At 52.2% G+C, this 16,813-nt stretch overlaps 1 protein-coding gene across 1 annotated transcript; it reads right to left on the bottom strand.

Annotated features, from left to right (window-relative positions):
- Positions 1-417: 417 nt before the first annotated feature.
- LOC123107778 (probable beta-1,4-xylosyltransferase GT43A) lies at positions 418-6,155 on the bottom strand. The gene is made up of 3 exons (XM_044529699.1): positions 5,040-6,155; positions 2,072-2,357; positions 418-854 (listed from the first exon to the last, which is right to left on the bottom strand). The coding sequence occupies exons 1-3, from the start codon at positions 5,726-5,728 to the stop codon at positions 681-683; spliced, it is 1,149 nt and encodes a 382-aa protein (XP_044385634.1). The 5' UTR covers positions 5,729-6,155; the 3' UTR covers positions 418-680.
- Between the last annotated feature and the right edge of the window lie 10,658 nt (positions 6,156-16,813).

Raw genomic sequence — 16,813 nt, 5'->3', positions numbered from 1 at the left:
GCTGCATACGCGCCGTGGGCAGTACGGCGTGCGCGCTAACCAGCTCCAACTCCAATAATGGAGGAGTACTACTCCTCCGGTAGATCTGGGCGCATTCATTTCAGTTCATCGCCGCAGATCTCGCTGCCGCTGCCGCTGCCACTGCCACTGCCACGTGGTACGATGCACAGCTGTTTTCTCCCGAACAGGAAACTAAATTATTCTGGATTTTACAGCAATTCTGAACAACAGCAACAAAAACAAAAAGCGAAACAGTTCAGTTTATGCTGAAATTTGCTGGAAACCCATGCTGTGAATTCATCATTTCATCTGCAAGATTTCTCAAACTTTCTACACAGCTTATTATTGCACGCTTGCGCTCCACAGACGGGGAATCCGCGAGAGATCACCCGGAGGAGCGAGGAGGGGCGGTCGGGGTTAAAGAATCACAGGTAAAATAATAATCTGAATAAATAATACTATTGCCCGGGGGTCGATTTCCATTTCCAGAGGACAATTCATGACCCCCCACGGGAAAAAAGGACAAAATTGAGAGAAAGAAAAAAAAAACTTGGTGTAAGCAGCAACCTTCCTCCTTTCTCCTTTTATGTTTTCGCCACATTTACTTACATCAACTCCACTCCAACACTGTTCTTCTCCGCGCAAGATTTTTCTCCTGTTCAGTCTCATCCCCCTCCTCCCTACCTTCTTCTATGGTGGGTTTTCAGGGTGGCGGTTTTGGTTTTGGTTTTCGGAGTGTTGGGGCTACTGGGCACATCATACTGCCACACCATGATCTGGGAGCAGTCGGAGGGGATCCCCTTCAGCTTTGTCCGGTCCTCCAGCACCACCTCCTGCACAAACTTGATCGAGTCCTGCAATCAATCATGCCAAGGGAAAAGAGTAGTGTGCATTATTAGCTGGGAGAATCAGTCCTGTTGAGTAACAAAATGAAAGATGAGCACTGGACCATTTTGGTAGCAGTTCAGTTCTAAGCAAATTATTAGCTTCTTGCATATGGCCCAATGCACTGTGGTGGTTGGAAATTTGGGTCTTTCTGGTGCAACTACCCAGCAGTGTGACACAGATGGAGTGAGGGATCCGCAGAGGGACCGAAGTGATCCGTTATCTTGTTTCAATCAGTGATCAGTGCTTCGGGTTGGTTGTAGTGGCGCATGTACCTATCAGTACCACTAGTGGGATGCAGCTCTAGGATGATGATGCGCTAAGTAGGTGAGACGAACGAAACCGAGATCACAAGTTTAAGAAAAAGGAGTGCATGAAAGTGATGGTGGGACAAATAATTGCCACCTGTTCCCCTCGATGTTCCGTTGAAGGGAAGTTGATCATTGTGTAACGCCAGGTCAGTCAACTTCGAAAGGGAAGTTGATAATTGTGAAAGCCGGGCAGTGAATTCAGATGGGATAATATCTCAGGAGTGAGGAGATCAGGAGCAGAAATCGTAACCCGCAACATTACTTACCCCTTCAGCTAAAGATATTTATTAGTACCTTGAAAAGTACCGTGGTAGTACAAGGATATCATTTTTACAAGAATGGTGGACAGCATTTTTTTTTCTGGAACTGCAAGTGGCCTTCCACCAACTGACACTATCTTATCAGGTTGACTTGTGAAATTTCGAGTTTTAAAAAGGTATAGTAAAGATTTAATTCAAGCTGAAATTATTTGAATCTGCTTTAAGCTGGACATGCAGTCCACGCTTCTGAGGATCCTAGTGGGTTCGCTAGTTTCGGAGGTTTGTTATTTGGCTGTCATGAGATCAGGAAATGGACAAACTAAAACTATTTTAGCCAAGACCCAGTCCCTCAATTAATCAAATCTTCTTCAAATTCCACAACTACTTTTTTTGATAATGTCATGGTATAGATAAGTAGTTGCACAATGCGTGGTCCTATTACTTAAATATTGTGTGTGGCTTGATCAACAATTGTGATGTGCCAATCAGAGATCATTACTTGACTTGATACTTCATCATGATGAAAACAAACTTAATTTATGAAAATGGCTTGTTTTGTACATTTGCAAAGCATAACAAGCATTAGGTTGACAGCGTTACTGGGGGTGAACTAACCTGGGAAGTGTCCGGTAATGACGTCGGTCGTCCCCACCGCTCAGGGTCCCACAAAATAGAACTGTTGAACGCAAATCCTGATACATCGATTGTGTGGGCTCGCGTGCCAGCAGCACCGGCAGGATTCAAGTCAACCTCAGTGTTATATGTCACTGAACGGGTGGTACCATCATTGAAGTTCCTCGAGAACCAGCCGACTACCTTCGAGGCACTGCACAGTGGGCCCTCGACCACTACCTTCTTCTCGCCAGCGGACATCGTTGCCACCGGCCATGTGCCAAACGCCCTGTCCATTTCAAGCATTATAAGGAACATCAGAAACACGCATTAAGTAAATATCATCCACTAGTCGTTTGCAAACTTGTAATTCAATAGTTAGCTGTGATTATATCAACCTCAACTTGACTGGTCAGTGATTAAGGCTAGAGATCCAAGGAAAATAATACACTAAACCTTGCCCAGAATTAGGCTCCACTGACACCAAACGTGCATGGGCCAGTTGAGTTTAAAAATTAGAGGATCTCTCAATCTAGATATTTCAACAAGAAAAGATATGTGGCCATAACTCCATTAGCACACCTTCCACATGCTACCTTGCTGAAAGCATCATGACTACAGCTAGTATTCTAAAACTTCCACTCAGTTATTCCACACTACTAGACACTAGGCATGGAACACAATACAAGGCGAGTGATTTATTGCATGCAACTGTCTCACAATACTATGTGGGAATAGACTAAATCACCCACTTGCCTACGCATGGCGACGAGTGACGAATAGCGAAATAAATGTATATATCACCGACTTCGAAGTTCGAAATGCCTCGAACAAACTAGGGGATGAGACAATCACAATCGTTGACAACGATCGCAAGACTTTACTTACTATGCACACATTTTCACAATGCAATGTATGGTCAAACACTACTGCAAATAATGTACTCAATTCAGGTTAAGTACACTTGTCTAGACAATTAGGCAAACAGTACACAAGTTTTACTATTTTAGTCACCCGGGATTAGAAGTATTCTCAACTCTAATCCCAAGTTAAACACGGGGGAGACTTTTAACCCTGGTCAAAACCGCTGCCAAAGCCAGACTATACTGTACTTCATTTGTGGTGACTGAACAGGTAAATTCTGGGACACGCACACCAGGTCATATTGGGGCTGATGCTAAAAACAGCTAGGTCTGTTGTGTTGTGAGCTGGTGCCCCCAGAAAAGCATGAGGGGCCACATGTGCACGCATCACGAGGAACTCTACACGAATAGTAAAAACTATGTGGGCTGGCGAGATGCAGCAAAAGGTTGCTTGGATAAGAGAGGAGTGCTTTGGTCTCATCATGTTCCCCTCAAACCAAAAGGATTCTTCTTCATCCTTCATGGGAATATGAATATTAACACCTTTTAAAAAGAAAAACACCATGCTCCCACATGACATTAGTAGTATTTGTAGTACCATAGTACTACTACTACTAACAAGGATTTATTTCTTCTTATTATGAAAGTAAGTACTCATGAAAGTCAGAATGCTACAATTTAAAAAGTAAGAGCCTTGGAAGGATTTGATTTACAGTCTCCACAAACATGGTTTGGCTGGATGAGGAAAAGATAAATGTGAGGTCAAATGTTAGGCCTTTCTGATAGAACAAAGACGGTATGTTTGACCTGGGATTCAACAGGCTCGGAGCAAAGCAAACGTTGACACAGCAGTCACATTCTGTGGCTGCTGATGGATGCCAGAACCACAATATTGGAGGACAGCTACGATGGAAATGCATGGTCATGTTAGGCACCAATCATCGGCATCTAGTGTCGGTTAAAAGAAAATCGCCCTTGCTTCTTTGCAAGAATTCAGGCACTAATTTCGCATGTGCAGTCTCCATGAACAGCTGGCGGTCACACCATTGTGGAAAATTTGCTCCAAAACGCTAGGCAAATTCGGCTGTGCATTTCAAATGGCCACACATGGGGGGTCAGTGAAAGCAACGGGTGTGGGCATTTCTTTTAATGGAGTTCAATGGCCATGGCCTCTAACGGTTACTACTATCTTCTACCACCCCCAAACATTTTTAGCAAATTTCATCCAACCAAATGTTAGGAGCATCAACATCGCAGCATTCAATGCATGCTTTAGGTCCATTCAATGTGTGTTTTGTTAAGTTAGCGCCGGGGCGGCCCCGCGTGTCAGCGAGACAACAGCTAGTAGTTAGCCCTACTGTTAAAGCACTAATCAGCAGTACTTCTGATTTTTTATATAGTACAGCTTTGCTTTGCCCATGGCTCACGAGCCACGTTTAAAAGTCTTAATTAAACTATCTAATTGGAGTGGTTGGGAGCAACGCAATTCGGTCGTTGTGTGGGTAAGCAAAATCAAAAGCAAAAGATTGTTAGTAAATTTTAAAATCTGCAGCAACAGAGGCATAATTTGCTGGAGGAAAGAGAATAAAGAAGAGGTAAAGCTAGATCCAATAATTGACCCCTTTGCATCAGGGCATGGTCTCTCAGCTGCATTTGCAATGTTCATGGTGATGATGTGAGGGGTCAATCATCTTATTCTAAACCCTTATTCCTCCCCCACTAATGACAGCTTGTGCTGCCTTCAATTATACTACTACTCTGCACCAAACTACACGGCTGCCAAAACCTTTAAAATTAGCTGTACTGCTGTACTAAATTGAGAAGTGGAGGTTAGGGATGAGGAACCCTAGTCGGTGCCCACCTAAAACAATCTGAAATTAATTAACTACAGCTGTTAAAAACTGAAGAAGAAGAAGAAGAAAATTATAGATTCAACATCCTGGAAGGACGGTGAAAAGACGAGAAGTTCCAGCATTTGTGCATCAAAATCGGCAAGGAGAAACAGTCAGTTTGGCACATTGTAATTTGCAATCTAGGAGCAGAAATTAAGATTTTGGCTCAGAACGAAGGAAGCAGAGGGAATGAATGGATTAAGATTTGGTACTTACTCGATCTGGCGGATCTCCTCGAAGAAGTGGGTGTCGTAGACGCCGGCGGCGTCGGCGAAGTGGACGACGCCGGAGAGGCGGTGCTTCTCGACGTGGGCGAGCGCGGCGTTGCGCTGCGCGTGGGCCTCGGCGGCGGCGGTGGTGAAGTTCTCCTCCGGGCGGAAGGCCAGGTGGCGGTACATGACCCCGGTGCCCCGCAGCACCTCGGCCGTGGCGGGCGCGTCGGCCGCCGGCTCCACCACCACCCAGACGACAGGAGGGCGCACCAGCCGCAGCGTGTGCGCGAGCCGCAGCAGCTCCGGCCGCCTCCGCCGCCGCTCCCCTGCCCCGGACCGCGTCGTGGTGACCACAATCAGCATCCGGCGCGGCCCGCTCTCCTCGTCGTCCTCCAGGTCCACCACCGCGCCGCCCCCGCCGGCCGCCGCCGCGCCCTCCGGCGAGGGCGGCGCCAGGCTGATGTGCTGGTCCCTGCTGCCCGCGACACGGGAAGCAGCGAGCTGCTCCGCCGCGAGAAGCGGCGGCGGCGTGCCGGCCCCGCCGCCGGGTCTCCAGGAAGAGGAGGAGGACGGCGCGAAGCCGGTGAAGAAGCCCATGACGAAGCAGAGCGAGAAGTGGAGCACCGCGCGCTTCCACAGGTGCCCGCCCCGCCGCTGCTTCGGCCGTTCCGGCGCCACCGCCCCCGTCCCCATGACGGCCCAACACAAATCCTCCGACCCCTCCCCCACAAAAAATCACAACTTTCAGATCAAATCACGACCCGCCACAGATCACCTCCCCTCCCCTCCACAGATCAGGAGAGCACAAGCAACCAACGAGGCCCAAAGACCAAAGGATTGGACTCTGCGGGGGTGACGAGAGAAGCCGCCCTGTCTGCTTGCCCTTGAATCAATGCGGATGGAGCAAGAAGGGGGAAGGGCAATTAATGCGGGGGGCGGCAGCGCTAGATCAGCACCAAGATTTGGGGGCGGAGGAATGTGTCCGCCTGGGGAAGGGGGCGGGGGAGAAGAAGAAGGAGGAGGAGGAGATCAGGATGGAAGGTCGTAGTAGGGGTAGGAGGGATGGGGGGAGGGGGGAATGGTGAATCCTTGCTCGGTGGTGTGGGGGGTGAAAACGGCAATGGCGCTGGGGGTGGTTGGTGAGGGTGGCGTTTAAAGAGGGCGGGAGGGGTGCGGTGACACTTGCCTGTCCCTCAACAGCTATGCTGCTGCCTCCTGGGTCTGGGTTTTCACCTCCGCCATTGATTCATCTCTTTCACTGTCGAGGTTGCGGTGTGCTGTGCTGTGCCTCGATGGTTCGGCTCAGACATGCTTGCCTCTGGGATCGGGGAGATCTGATCCGGCAACGACCGCCGACGCGGAAACTGAGGTGAAATTGGGGCACACCTGGCGGCCTGTTTGGGCAGGAATTTTAACGTCCTCTGTTTGGAGTAAATGAGTTCCAGATTACTTCTGTGCAAAATCAAGCATTTCTTAAACCTAATTAATATTGCTACTAGTAGTATTACTTCAGTTTTTTGTTGTTGTTGAGAAAAGTTGAAACTCGTTGGATTGTTCCGAATTTGTTGTCTTATCTAGATACGGATTTATCTAATACACGTTTTAGTATACATTCATCTGTACCTACATAAATCTAAGACAAGTATTATTTATTAGTAAAAAAAATCCTGCAAATTTTTTACTTTTGTCGAGAAAAGTTTAGCCTCGTTGGATTGGACTAGCTAGGGGTACCTTTACCAGGCAGTTTCCTATTACTGGCCTTCACAAGCAAACACCCGGAAAAACAGAGCAAGCAACCAAAGTACAGTACTACTAGTACGTACCACCTCTCAGACACCTCACATTAACTACACGCAAGCTCGAAATAGTTTTTTTTTGTTTTAGGGGTACAAGCTCCAAATAGTTAACAACAACCTATATGAACATCCAAATCAATTGTAGATTCTAGCACTGCTGCCACCTCAATTTTTTGAAGGAAAATAATGCTGCTGCTTCCTCTGCCAATAGAGGAGCAGTGTAGTGTATACAGTATATTCTAACAGCAGGTTAATTCGCAAAGGCTTATTGGATAATTTGGATGGCATTGGGGAGATGTGGCAGGCAGAGGCCCCAGATCCATCCGTTATACTGCCAGTGGTACTCCCTCCGTTCGGAATTACTTGTCGCAGAAATGGATGTATCTAGACGTATTTTAATTCTTGATACATCCATTTTCGAGACAAGTAATTCTGAACGGAGGTAGTAGCACAGAAGAATATTAGGTGGCCTGCAGCTTTTGCTTTGTCCCTCCTCCTCCTCCTCATCGCTTTTAATTAAGGCACCTCCAGACCTAATCCTCTGCTAATCCCATCCATGCCTTAACTTTAAACCAAAGCAAGAGATTTTTTTTTGAGCTGGAGGGGGGAGGAGAGGGAGAGGGAGGGGACATCTCTTTGCTGGTGGGGGATTGGAACATGGAACCTAACCGGGAAAAGAAAAGGCAGCATCGGAGGTGACACCAAATCCAAAAAAAGTCGTCTTTCATTTTGGATGAACAGTGCTGTTTCTATCTTTGAATTAAATTAAAGAGTTTCAATGTTTAAGAATTCCTTTTGGCGGAATTGTTGTTTTCCTTCTCTCTCTCTCTCTCTCTCTCTCTCTCTCTTTTTGCTGCAAATCGGTGAGGATCCAAGGGTGTAGATTTCTTGTGTGGTGGTACCGCATCCTGCTACTAGTACTGTAGCATTGTTTGGTGTGTGGTGCGGGAGGTGTGCTGCAGGTGCGCGATAAAGCGATTAAGAAACTGCCGGAAAGTTTGGTGCGAAAAGTGCGTGACAAAATGTAGACCGGCCCAGGCCCAGTCTCAAGCGGTCCAGGCATCTGAAAAGAAAAAACCGGTGGGGGCACCCGGAGGACTGGCTGTACTACTGTCCGGTCTTGGTGGCAGCTTTGGCGTTTCCTTTAGCGTGCAATGGCTGAATCGAGTGGATCAACAACAGCTTTCATGGTTTTGGGGGAATCCATCCATGGAGATGATGCAGAGCTGCAGACGTGCTTTTCTTCACCCAGTGAAAAACTGCTCGTGTATGATCATTTCATTTTTTTTAGATAGATGTGGCACACCGTGTCGACCTACCGAACCGCCGAGTAGGTGGGAGTGAGGTGTATGAAAACCATTCTTCAGTCACGGAGAGAGCCTTCCACGAGCTTCTGATTATTCCTTTGGCTGCGACCGCCGGCGTTCCCGGCTCTGCCCGAGCGCACCACCGACCGCGTTTTTCTTTGGCTCGTTCTTCTTTCACCGTCTTGCTTGTTGTCCTCTCCGCATAATTTTCGTCCTATGGCCGCGCGCGCAGAGCTTCTGCATTTTTGCGGTAATCTTGTTTTTCTTTTTAGTTCATCCGGCTAGCCAGGGATCTTAGCTTCGACTTGCGTGGTTTTATTGTCTTTTTTAAGGCCTATAAGGCCGTATATTAGATATCACATGTTTCTACAAACACAAAATTATATAAAGAGAGACATAAGATTACATCCAAATCCTTAGGGATGTCAAAGCCTTCTTCCTTCTGCATCCACCGACGGCGCCCTGCAGGCAAAGCTCTATGCCGTCTATGGCCTCCGCCCTTCTCACCAGAGCAAAGCTACAGCGTCATAGTACTGCCTCATTGATCCACAAAAAATGCAGAATTGTAAAAATACATGTAATAAAAGTGTCACGTGTTCTTCGGTACTATTAGTACACACAAAAAATGTAAGATTATTTTCAGTAAGTGTGAAGCCACCATCTAGGCAACATCTGTCGCTACTTCTATCCAGTTGATGAAGGGATGCTGATAGTCCAGGCCTAATACGAAACAGATCTCGCAACCAAGCCTAACATCTAAGACCTGAGGCCCCAACCAAACCACTTGTCGGGTATGGGGCATACACCGGTCCGGCGCACTCTCAGAGGCCGCCGCCGCCAACCGCCACCAATCTATCTTCATAGCTATACTGATGCATCATCCTTGCGCGGTTTAACTGTCGTCGACACCGCAACGACGCCAGACAACCTCACCGCCCTGCGCTCGTCTATCCAGCCACATCCTTTGTCGAGATCTAGCTGCACCATGCGCCAATATTCGTCGTCATCCGACGCGGTAGATACAATGTCGCTCCTCCTGCCAACCTACACACCGTCGCTGTTGCTGGAGCTACGTGGAGCCCACCACCCATAGCACCTCTCCATGAACATCTGAGCCTCCCAAGACGGTGCCTCCATGGAGGTTGCGACGTGCAGGATGCCTCCGCCGCCCAATCCAGTCTGAATTTTAGACTTTCGCCCGGGAGGTGTTTGAAGGTGGATAGGAGGGACCTCGGCTTCGCCTCCAGGAAGGGTTACGACGTTTGAGGGATGCCGCCGATGCCGGACCAGCCGTCCAAAGTTTCCTCTAGTTCCCATCCTATATCACCAAACCACATCCCATGTAGAAACAAAAACGTAAGTTTTAGAATCCTTCAAAATTCTCTTAAGAGTATTTTGAGTCAAGGAGGCGTTTAGTTCGACTCAGGAAGCTCGTGTCGACTGTTCATCAAATTCGTAGATTTGCTTTGTATATTCATGGCGAAACTCCTACCCTTAGCACCAAGAAAAGGAACTTGCTCCGTCGGGGTATGTTCTCAAGTTCAACTCGTTTTTTTGCGGGAATGTTCAACATTTTTTTACCTCTGAGAAAACCTTCCTATTTTCAATTTGCATGGTTTTGGCTTGACAAACCAATTACACTATCCAGAAAGTCGGTGGCCTCCGAGCATCGAGGGTGTGTTTTGTTCACATTCCTGTTTTAGGGCATTTTGCATACTTGTCTTAGTTCGGTCTAGTTGTGCAAATGCAGGCTAAAAATCAACATCTGCATGTAGTTTAGTTGCCTGCATTAGGCTTTCTGCATGAGGGAATCAACTAGTCAGCACGCTGTTTGGTTGTCTGTGTTACTATTGTTAAACAAACAACACGTTGTTTGGTTGCAAACGGCTAAAGATGTGATCACCATTTCTCACTAGTAGTGATCTTATCACACACACTGAACATTATTTTGTCCTAGCTAGAAAACAAATGACAGTTTATCGTAGCTACTAGCAAATGACAGTACAAATTATTAAGAGCCAACATGGCTGGATAAGGATAGTTCAATGATGCTAACTAGGTGCTTCCTCTTCCTCTGCAGCTTATGTGCTGCTTCCTCTTCCTCGCTTCTGCTGCTCCCTCTTTCTTCTTATTCCTCTTGTTCTTCTGCTTCAGATCCTCGTCTGATCTCTATTATCCCACATTGCCTGAGCCCACTCCAACATTTTGTTCTTCCACGCTTAGTTGTCGAACGCCTCCACACCATGGCCGGAGCTGATCACCTCATCAGGAGTCACATCTTCCTCCTCCGTCTCAAATTCATCAACTCTCCATTGTAGGATCCAGTTGTGAATGATGCAACATGCAAGACCAAGCTTCACCTGGGTAGGGTAAGGGTGGAATGGCGCATCTTACCCAAGTTTGGGGTTCTCCTAGGAGATAACACCCCTAGTCCTGCTTTGCGGGGTCTTCGCATGATCACTAGATCAATAAGAAGTTACAAGATTGCTCCTTGAGTTGTTTAGCTAGAGGAGGAAGAGGGTCTAGGCTAGCTCTACTCCTCTCTCTATATGAGTGTGTTCTCTAAGAAGCTGAACCCTTTGCATGGGTGGCCTGGGGGGTTTATATAGGCCTACCCCCCAGGTGTACAATGGTAATCCGGCCGGGTGTAGGCCCGGGCCGTCAGTGTCTCTGGTCACGAGCTTCTCCGCCGACTGCTGGGGCCCGTCGTCTGATGGGTCCTGCCAGTTGCCGGGCTCTCGGCCGACAGGTAGGGCCCGCCGCTTGTGGGTCATGTTGGCTGCTCATCACTGTAGCCCTGCCTCTGATGACGAGGGCTTGGTCGAGGAGAGCGTGGCTACAGTACCGCCGCCTGGCGGGCGCTCGTTGTAGCCACACCCTGTCTTATCTGGTTAATGGCGCACAAACTACAAGGAAAGGGGAGAGCCGGCTGCTGGGAGTCGGCTTCCCCCTATGCGGACTGGTCAGGGCTTGCCGCCTTCTGGCCTCTCAAGGACAGGTAAGGGCCTTCCGCCTGCGGGCCGTACCGACAGCCCGTCGTGGGAGCATGACTTCCTCTGCAATGTATGATGTCATGGGCAGCATGGCAATAGTGATGCACCGGGCTAGGGATGTCCACCCGATACGCTACACTGTGGCCATGTTCGTTTCTGGATTCGGGGGTGGCAGGTTGTACTGTAGCCACGCCTCGTCTTGTCGTTGTTATGTGGGTGCAAACTTTGAGGGTGCGAGGGTGGGCCGCCTGCCAGGAGTCGGCCGCTCTGGTAGCCGCCTGCTAGGAGTCAGCCCGCATCGGGGCCACTCTTTGGGCCTCGCCACCTTCTAGCAGGCGACCATTCGGACCAGCCGGCCACAAGAAGGCGGTCCCTTGTCTTTGATGCTTGAGGGGCGCAGCCCGCCCCGATGTCTTGAAATATTATGGGGAGCAGATAGGGCTACCCCGTGGTCATTTACTCTGACAGTAGTCCCCGAAGCTGGTGGGGCATCGCGGCTGAAAAGGCGAGAAGCCTCAGCAGCTTCTTACTCTGAGGAGCCGACAGCTAGGAGTCGGCCGCGATCAAGCATGCCGCCTGGTGATTTCAAAATGCAAAGGCGGGACCTAGGTGACACGTTTGTCGGGCGCCAGGCCAGCCGCCCGCTAACCGCGCGCCACGCGGCGCCAGCCAGCCGGACCAGCATGCCAGCCCACGCGCGCGACAGCACATCACCGCAGGTTGGGGCCCGCCACTACCGGGCCTCGGCACATGCACAGATCCGCTGTGGCCGAGGCAGACGGTTGGGATTCCGGGGCGTAGTTATTGCGCGCCGTTACTGCGCGGTAAACGCAGGGTCATGGGGTCATGGGTGCATTTAATCCCACGACTCCCACGCCCCGTCCCCTTAGCTCCGCCGCTAGGGGCTATAAGTAGGGAGGAGGGGAGTGGCAGACGCACGCGTGCCCTCCTCTCCGTTCGCCATTTCCCTCTTCTTCTCCCTGTTGCTGCCGCAGCTCGCCGTCGCCGAGCCCATCCACCCTGCAGTGTCGCTGCTCCGCCGTGGGCTTGCGTGTTTGTCGTCGCGCTGTGCCTCCGTCGGGCTTCAAGCTCTCATGGCGCATGAGCGGGCAAGCGGCGGCACCTGGGATGGCTCCAACGTCCACGAGGACCACCTCGATTTCCTCTGCCAAACGCGGCGGCTACCCGACGAGGGCTACGTACAGGTACGCACTCCGCCCAAGAGGGAGATTTCGCCGGTGCCGGAGGACGGAGAACGCGTCGTCTTCCGGTCGCATTTCCTTCGCGGCTTTGGCCTGCCAACGAGTGGCTTCCTCCGCTCCTTCCTTCAGTTCTATCGACTTTAGCCGCACCACCTCACCCCGAACACGGTGGTGCTGCTATCCGCCTTTGTTACTCTCTGCGAGGGTTACCTCGGCATTCTCCCCACCCTCAAACTCTGGGGGGAGTTCTTCTACACCAAGCTCGGCACTTCCGCCAAGGGGGAGGCGGCTCAGTGCGGAGCCTTCGTCGCACTACGATGTCCAGGCGCAGGGAACTGCTGCCTGACCATCAGCTTGACACAGTCAGTCAAGCTGTGGCAAAAATCTTATTTCTACGTCAAGAACGCCCACCCGATGGTGGACTTCGTCAACCTGCCGGCTTATGTAGCCGGCCTGCCGGCTGAGCCCCGTACTAACTGGGCATTTCGACCGAAGACGCTGTCGGCCGCCTCCTCCACCGCCATTGCCCGACTTAAGGTGAGACCTGTTGACCGCCTTCGTGGTGCCCGGAGTGCTCCCTCTTCAAGGCCGACCTCACATGATCAGCCAGATGAGCAGGCATCGAGACCCATGCCAGATGTGTACCAGGGAGATTCCGGGTGCGGAGGTGGCCCATCTAGTGAACTACATCTCGAACTGCAAACTCTCGGAGGCGGAGTGGCAGTTCAGCAAGCAGCTGTACTCCCGCGCGCACCCGCTGCCCGCGGTGAGTCCTCAACTCTTTTTTCTCCTCATTTGTCGGGTTCTTCCTTGCCGTCTGATTAGTCGGTCATGATATGGATCTTCGCAACCTAGTCGGCAGCTGACGCCCTGGAGCAAGGCCACGAGTATCTGCCCGACCAGTTGGTGAGTGACGCGGACGACCCCGACTTGGGGGCGGCCGCCCTGAAAGAACACGACGCCACGGGTGGCGGCAGCGGAGCAGGCGGCTCCGGAGGTGGAGGCGGCCTCGACAATTGGCTAGACGACGATGAGGAGGAGAATGAGCCACGCCGTCCCACCGGTCGCCGAGAACGCGGGCCCAAGCTCATTAGCTGCACCGACTGCACCAGGCGGCGCACCAAAATGCCGAGCCGGCTCGTTGCTGCTCGGCAGTCGACCGAAGAAACCCAAGAGCACGGCGGCAGCGACCAGGCGGGAGGAGGCCGCCGCGAAGGCGGCCCGGTTTCAGAAGACCTTGAAGCAGCCCCTGATGGTGTCTGTGTAAGTGTTTGATTCCTCTAGCGTCCTCTCTCCTTTTTTCTTGCAACTTCTTTCTAAATTCCTTTTTATTTTGCTTGAATAGGGCCCCACTCTCTCCTAAGCGGTCCGACTCCGCCTCCATGATCGGGACGGCAGAGGGCTCCGCCAACACACACCGTGTGGACCCACGCGCCAAGCTCCAGGCGGCGACAGAGAAGAACACACAAGAGGCGCGCGAAGAGCGGGAGGAGGCGGAGCGGCAGAGGGCGGGGGCGGCCAAGGTGGCGCAGGAGGAGGCGGTCGCGGCCGCTAAGGCCCAGGCTGACGCCACGGCCCAGGTCCAGGTGGACGCCGCGGCCCAGGTCCAGGTGGACGCGGTTGCCAAAGCGCCATCGGAAGAGGCCGCACGCGACCAGACTCCATGACTTGTCATCGCCTTACGCGCCGCGCCACCCGCACCCGAGATCCCGACGCCGGCTGGAGGAGCCGGCAATGACCAACCGGTCATGGAGAGGGGAGGGAGCGACGTCCTCATCCTGGGGGCGGAGATGCCTCCACCAACACCGACTACTGAGGCCCAAAGCAACCGGCCTAACGCACCACCAGCGCCGCCGGTTGGTGGTGAGCTAGTGGTGGGGGCGACCCCCATGGTCCACACTCCGGCACGCCGGCGTGCGGCGAAGGCGGCTTCGGCGCCACGACAGCAGGAGGTCGGGGCCGCAAGCTCGTCGGCCCTAGATGTGGAGGCCACCAATGCTGCTCCGCCGGAGTGGACGCCTGGGGGCGGGACGACTGTTCTGAACACGGCCACGCAGGACGTCCGGGTCCGGCTGCAGGATCAGGCCACCGCTCTCCAGCATTATAGGCAGAAGTTCTTGGCAACGCGAGCGGCCATCCGGGTATGTTTCTTGTTTTTGATTCTTGTAAGCTTCTGTGGGGGTGCGTCAGCGCACCCACTGGGTGTAGTCCCCAAGTTCCGGGCCGGCTACTGAGCAGGCGGCCTGGAACTTTCAAGTAGGCTCAAGTGCTGACTTGTTTTCTCTTCTGTTGTCTTCGTTGCAGGATTATCACAATATTCGCGCGGCCACCTTCAACTCCCAGGTCCAGGAGCTGGCCCAACGGACCGCTGATTTGACCGAGAGCCGGAGTAAGCACTCCGCCTTCTCTCTCTCACGTGGGCGCGTTAGTGAACCCACCGGGTGTAGTCCCCGAGATTCGGGGCGACTGCTGAGCAGTCAGGCCGGATCTCCTCGGCAACTTCTTGCCTTCTTTGTTGATTGTTGATCATCTTTTCTTTCTTGTCTTTGCAGAAGCCAACACCACCTTGCAGCAGCATAAGGGCGAAGCCCAAACTGCGCTGCGTGCCAAGAAGGAGGAGTGCAACAAGGTGGACCGGGAGCACGACCGTCTGGTCAAGGAGCTGGTTGACCAGGCGAATCGTCACAAGGCGGCCCTCCATAAGGAGGACAGCGAGGCCAGTATCCATGCTGAGTTTGAGACTCAGTGCTCGAACTAGGCCGATACGGAGAGGGCGCTGAACGACGGCTACGGCCGGATCAAGGACATGGTCGATGGTGAGTTGTCTTCTTCTTTCTTTCATCTGCCGATTGTTATATGATCCGGCTTCCGGCTTCATACTTATTTTTCCTTCTTGCGCAGAGTACTTCCCTGGTTATGCCGTTGCCGCCTGCCAATCCATCGAAGCTCGCCGCAATGAGCGAAGGCAGGCTGGTACGGAGATCACACCCAACGCCCCTCCGTCGCTCGACGAGCAGCTTCTTGCCATCCAGGCTCGTCTCCAGCTGGCTCATCGGATGCTCCGCCAGCTGCAGCGTGTCAGAGCCTCGGTGATCTTTGCCCTCTGACCAGACGTCCAAGCTCCACGCACCCCCAGTCGGACTGCCAACTGGTGGGATGTGGCTGTCGGCCGCTTCGAGGCGTGGAAGGGCTCCTCGGCCCGGGCAGGTGCACAGAGGGCCTTGGAGTTCATCAAGGCGTGGTATCCTGGGCTAGATCTAGCCCAGTTGGCCATGTTCCGACAGGAAGCCAACGTAGAGTCGGTGGCGGTGAGGCATGATCTCATTCACCGCGCCGCGGTGATCGCTGAGTACACTGAGACCGGCTTCTTCATCCCCGAGCTGGACGAGGAGGGTGCTGAGGCACCGCCAAACTGGTTCGGGCTGAACCTGGACGACGGCGAGGACTCGGCGGAGGAGATCGCCTCTAGCGACGAAGGCGAGGACAAGGAGGGCGAGGATGGTGAAGGCGATGCGCTAGAGGATGGAGCGTACGGCCAGCCTTAGCCCGACCGTGCCCCGAGCAATGAGCCACGTGCGAGCACATCGACTGCTGCTGCTGACGACCAAGCCAAGACTCTCTTGCTGGCCATTCCATCAGCCGGCGCCGCCGACTCCACCAGCCTGCCAGACCCGCCTGCTGCTCCCTTGGCCTAGGCGGCCAATTTTTATCTTAACTTTTCCTGCTTTGTAGTCTTTTGAATGAGATCGTTAAATTCGCGCAGTTCCACCCACTGGGGGTGTATTCAAACTTGTTGAATTCCAGCTTGAAAGCCTTGCTATGTAAATATTATCTCACACGTGTTGTGCTTGCGCCGAACTCGAACTTGTCTTGCTTTCTGTTCTTTGGCTTTTTCCTTTACCGCCCTCCCTTGGATGCCGCCTTGCCAGCCAGGCGGCCGCTCTGCGGACTGTGGCTGGGTCAAGTACTTAGCCATTTGGGAGGACAAGTACTTCGGCCGTTTAGAACATAGCAAGGTAAGTAAGAAACCGGCCGGCCGGCTGCTCAGCAGCCGGTAGGTGAGGCGGGAAGCCAGCCTATCTTATGTAAATGCTTTTGTCCTTAGCCATTTTTCATGTGGGCATCATTTCCTGCCTGTAACTCTTGCCAGCCGACAGTTGCTCTGTGAGCTGTGGCTTGTGGCAAGAGAGGGCTTATATGCCGGCACATTACTTGTCCGACTGCAGGTAGCACTAACATAATACAAGGCAGCAAGCCCCCGGGCCGACTGGTCGAACCCCGTGCCAGGTAGAAGAATGAAATAACACATTCATAGGCATAAAACTTATCATATAGATAAAGGGTAGTCCCCGAGTGCTCCTCGGGGGACCCGATGTCTTGTGCTTAATACAAAAGGTAGCGTGGTGCATACTGCATCAACTGTAAAATCTTCGAAGGAGGTTTGCATTCCATGGGCGCTCTGATTCCTTGCCGGAGCCGT

This window comes from Triticum aestivum, chromosome 1B (assembly GCF_018294505.1).
Source record: "Triticum aestivum cultivar Chinese Spring chromosome 1B, IWGSC CS RefSeq v2.1, whole genome shotgun sequence".
Classification (NCBI taxonomy): domain Eukaryota; kingdom Viridiplantae; phylum Streptophyta; class Magnoliopsida; order Poales; family Poaceae; genus Triticum; species Triticum aestivum.
Note: the sequence above shows the minus strand (reverse complement) of the source record. Positions and strands in the feature narration are given on the sequence as shown.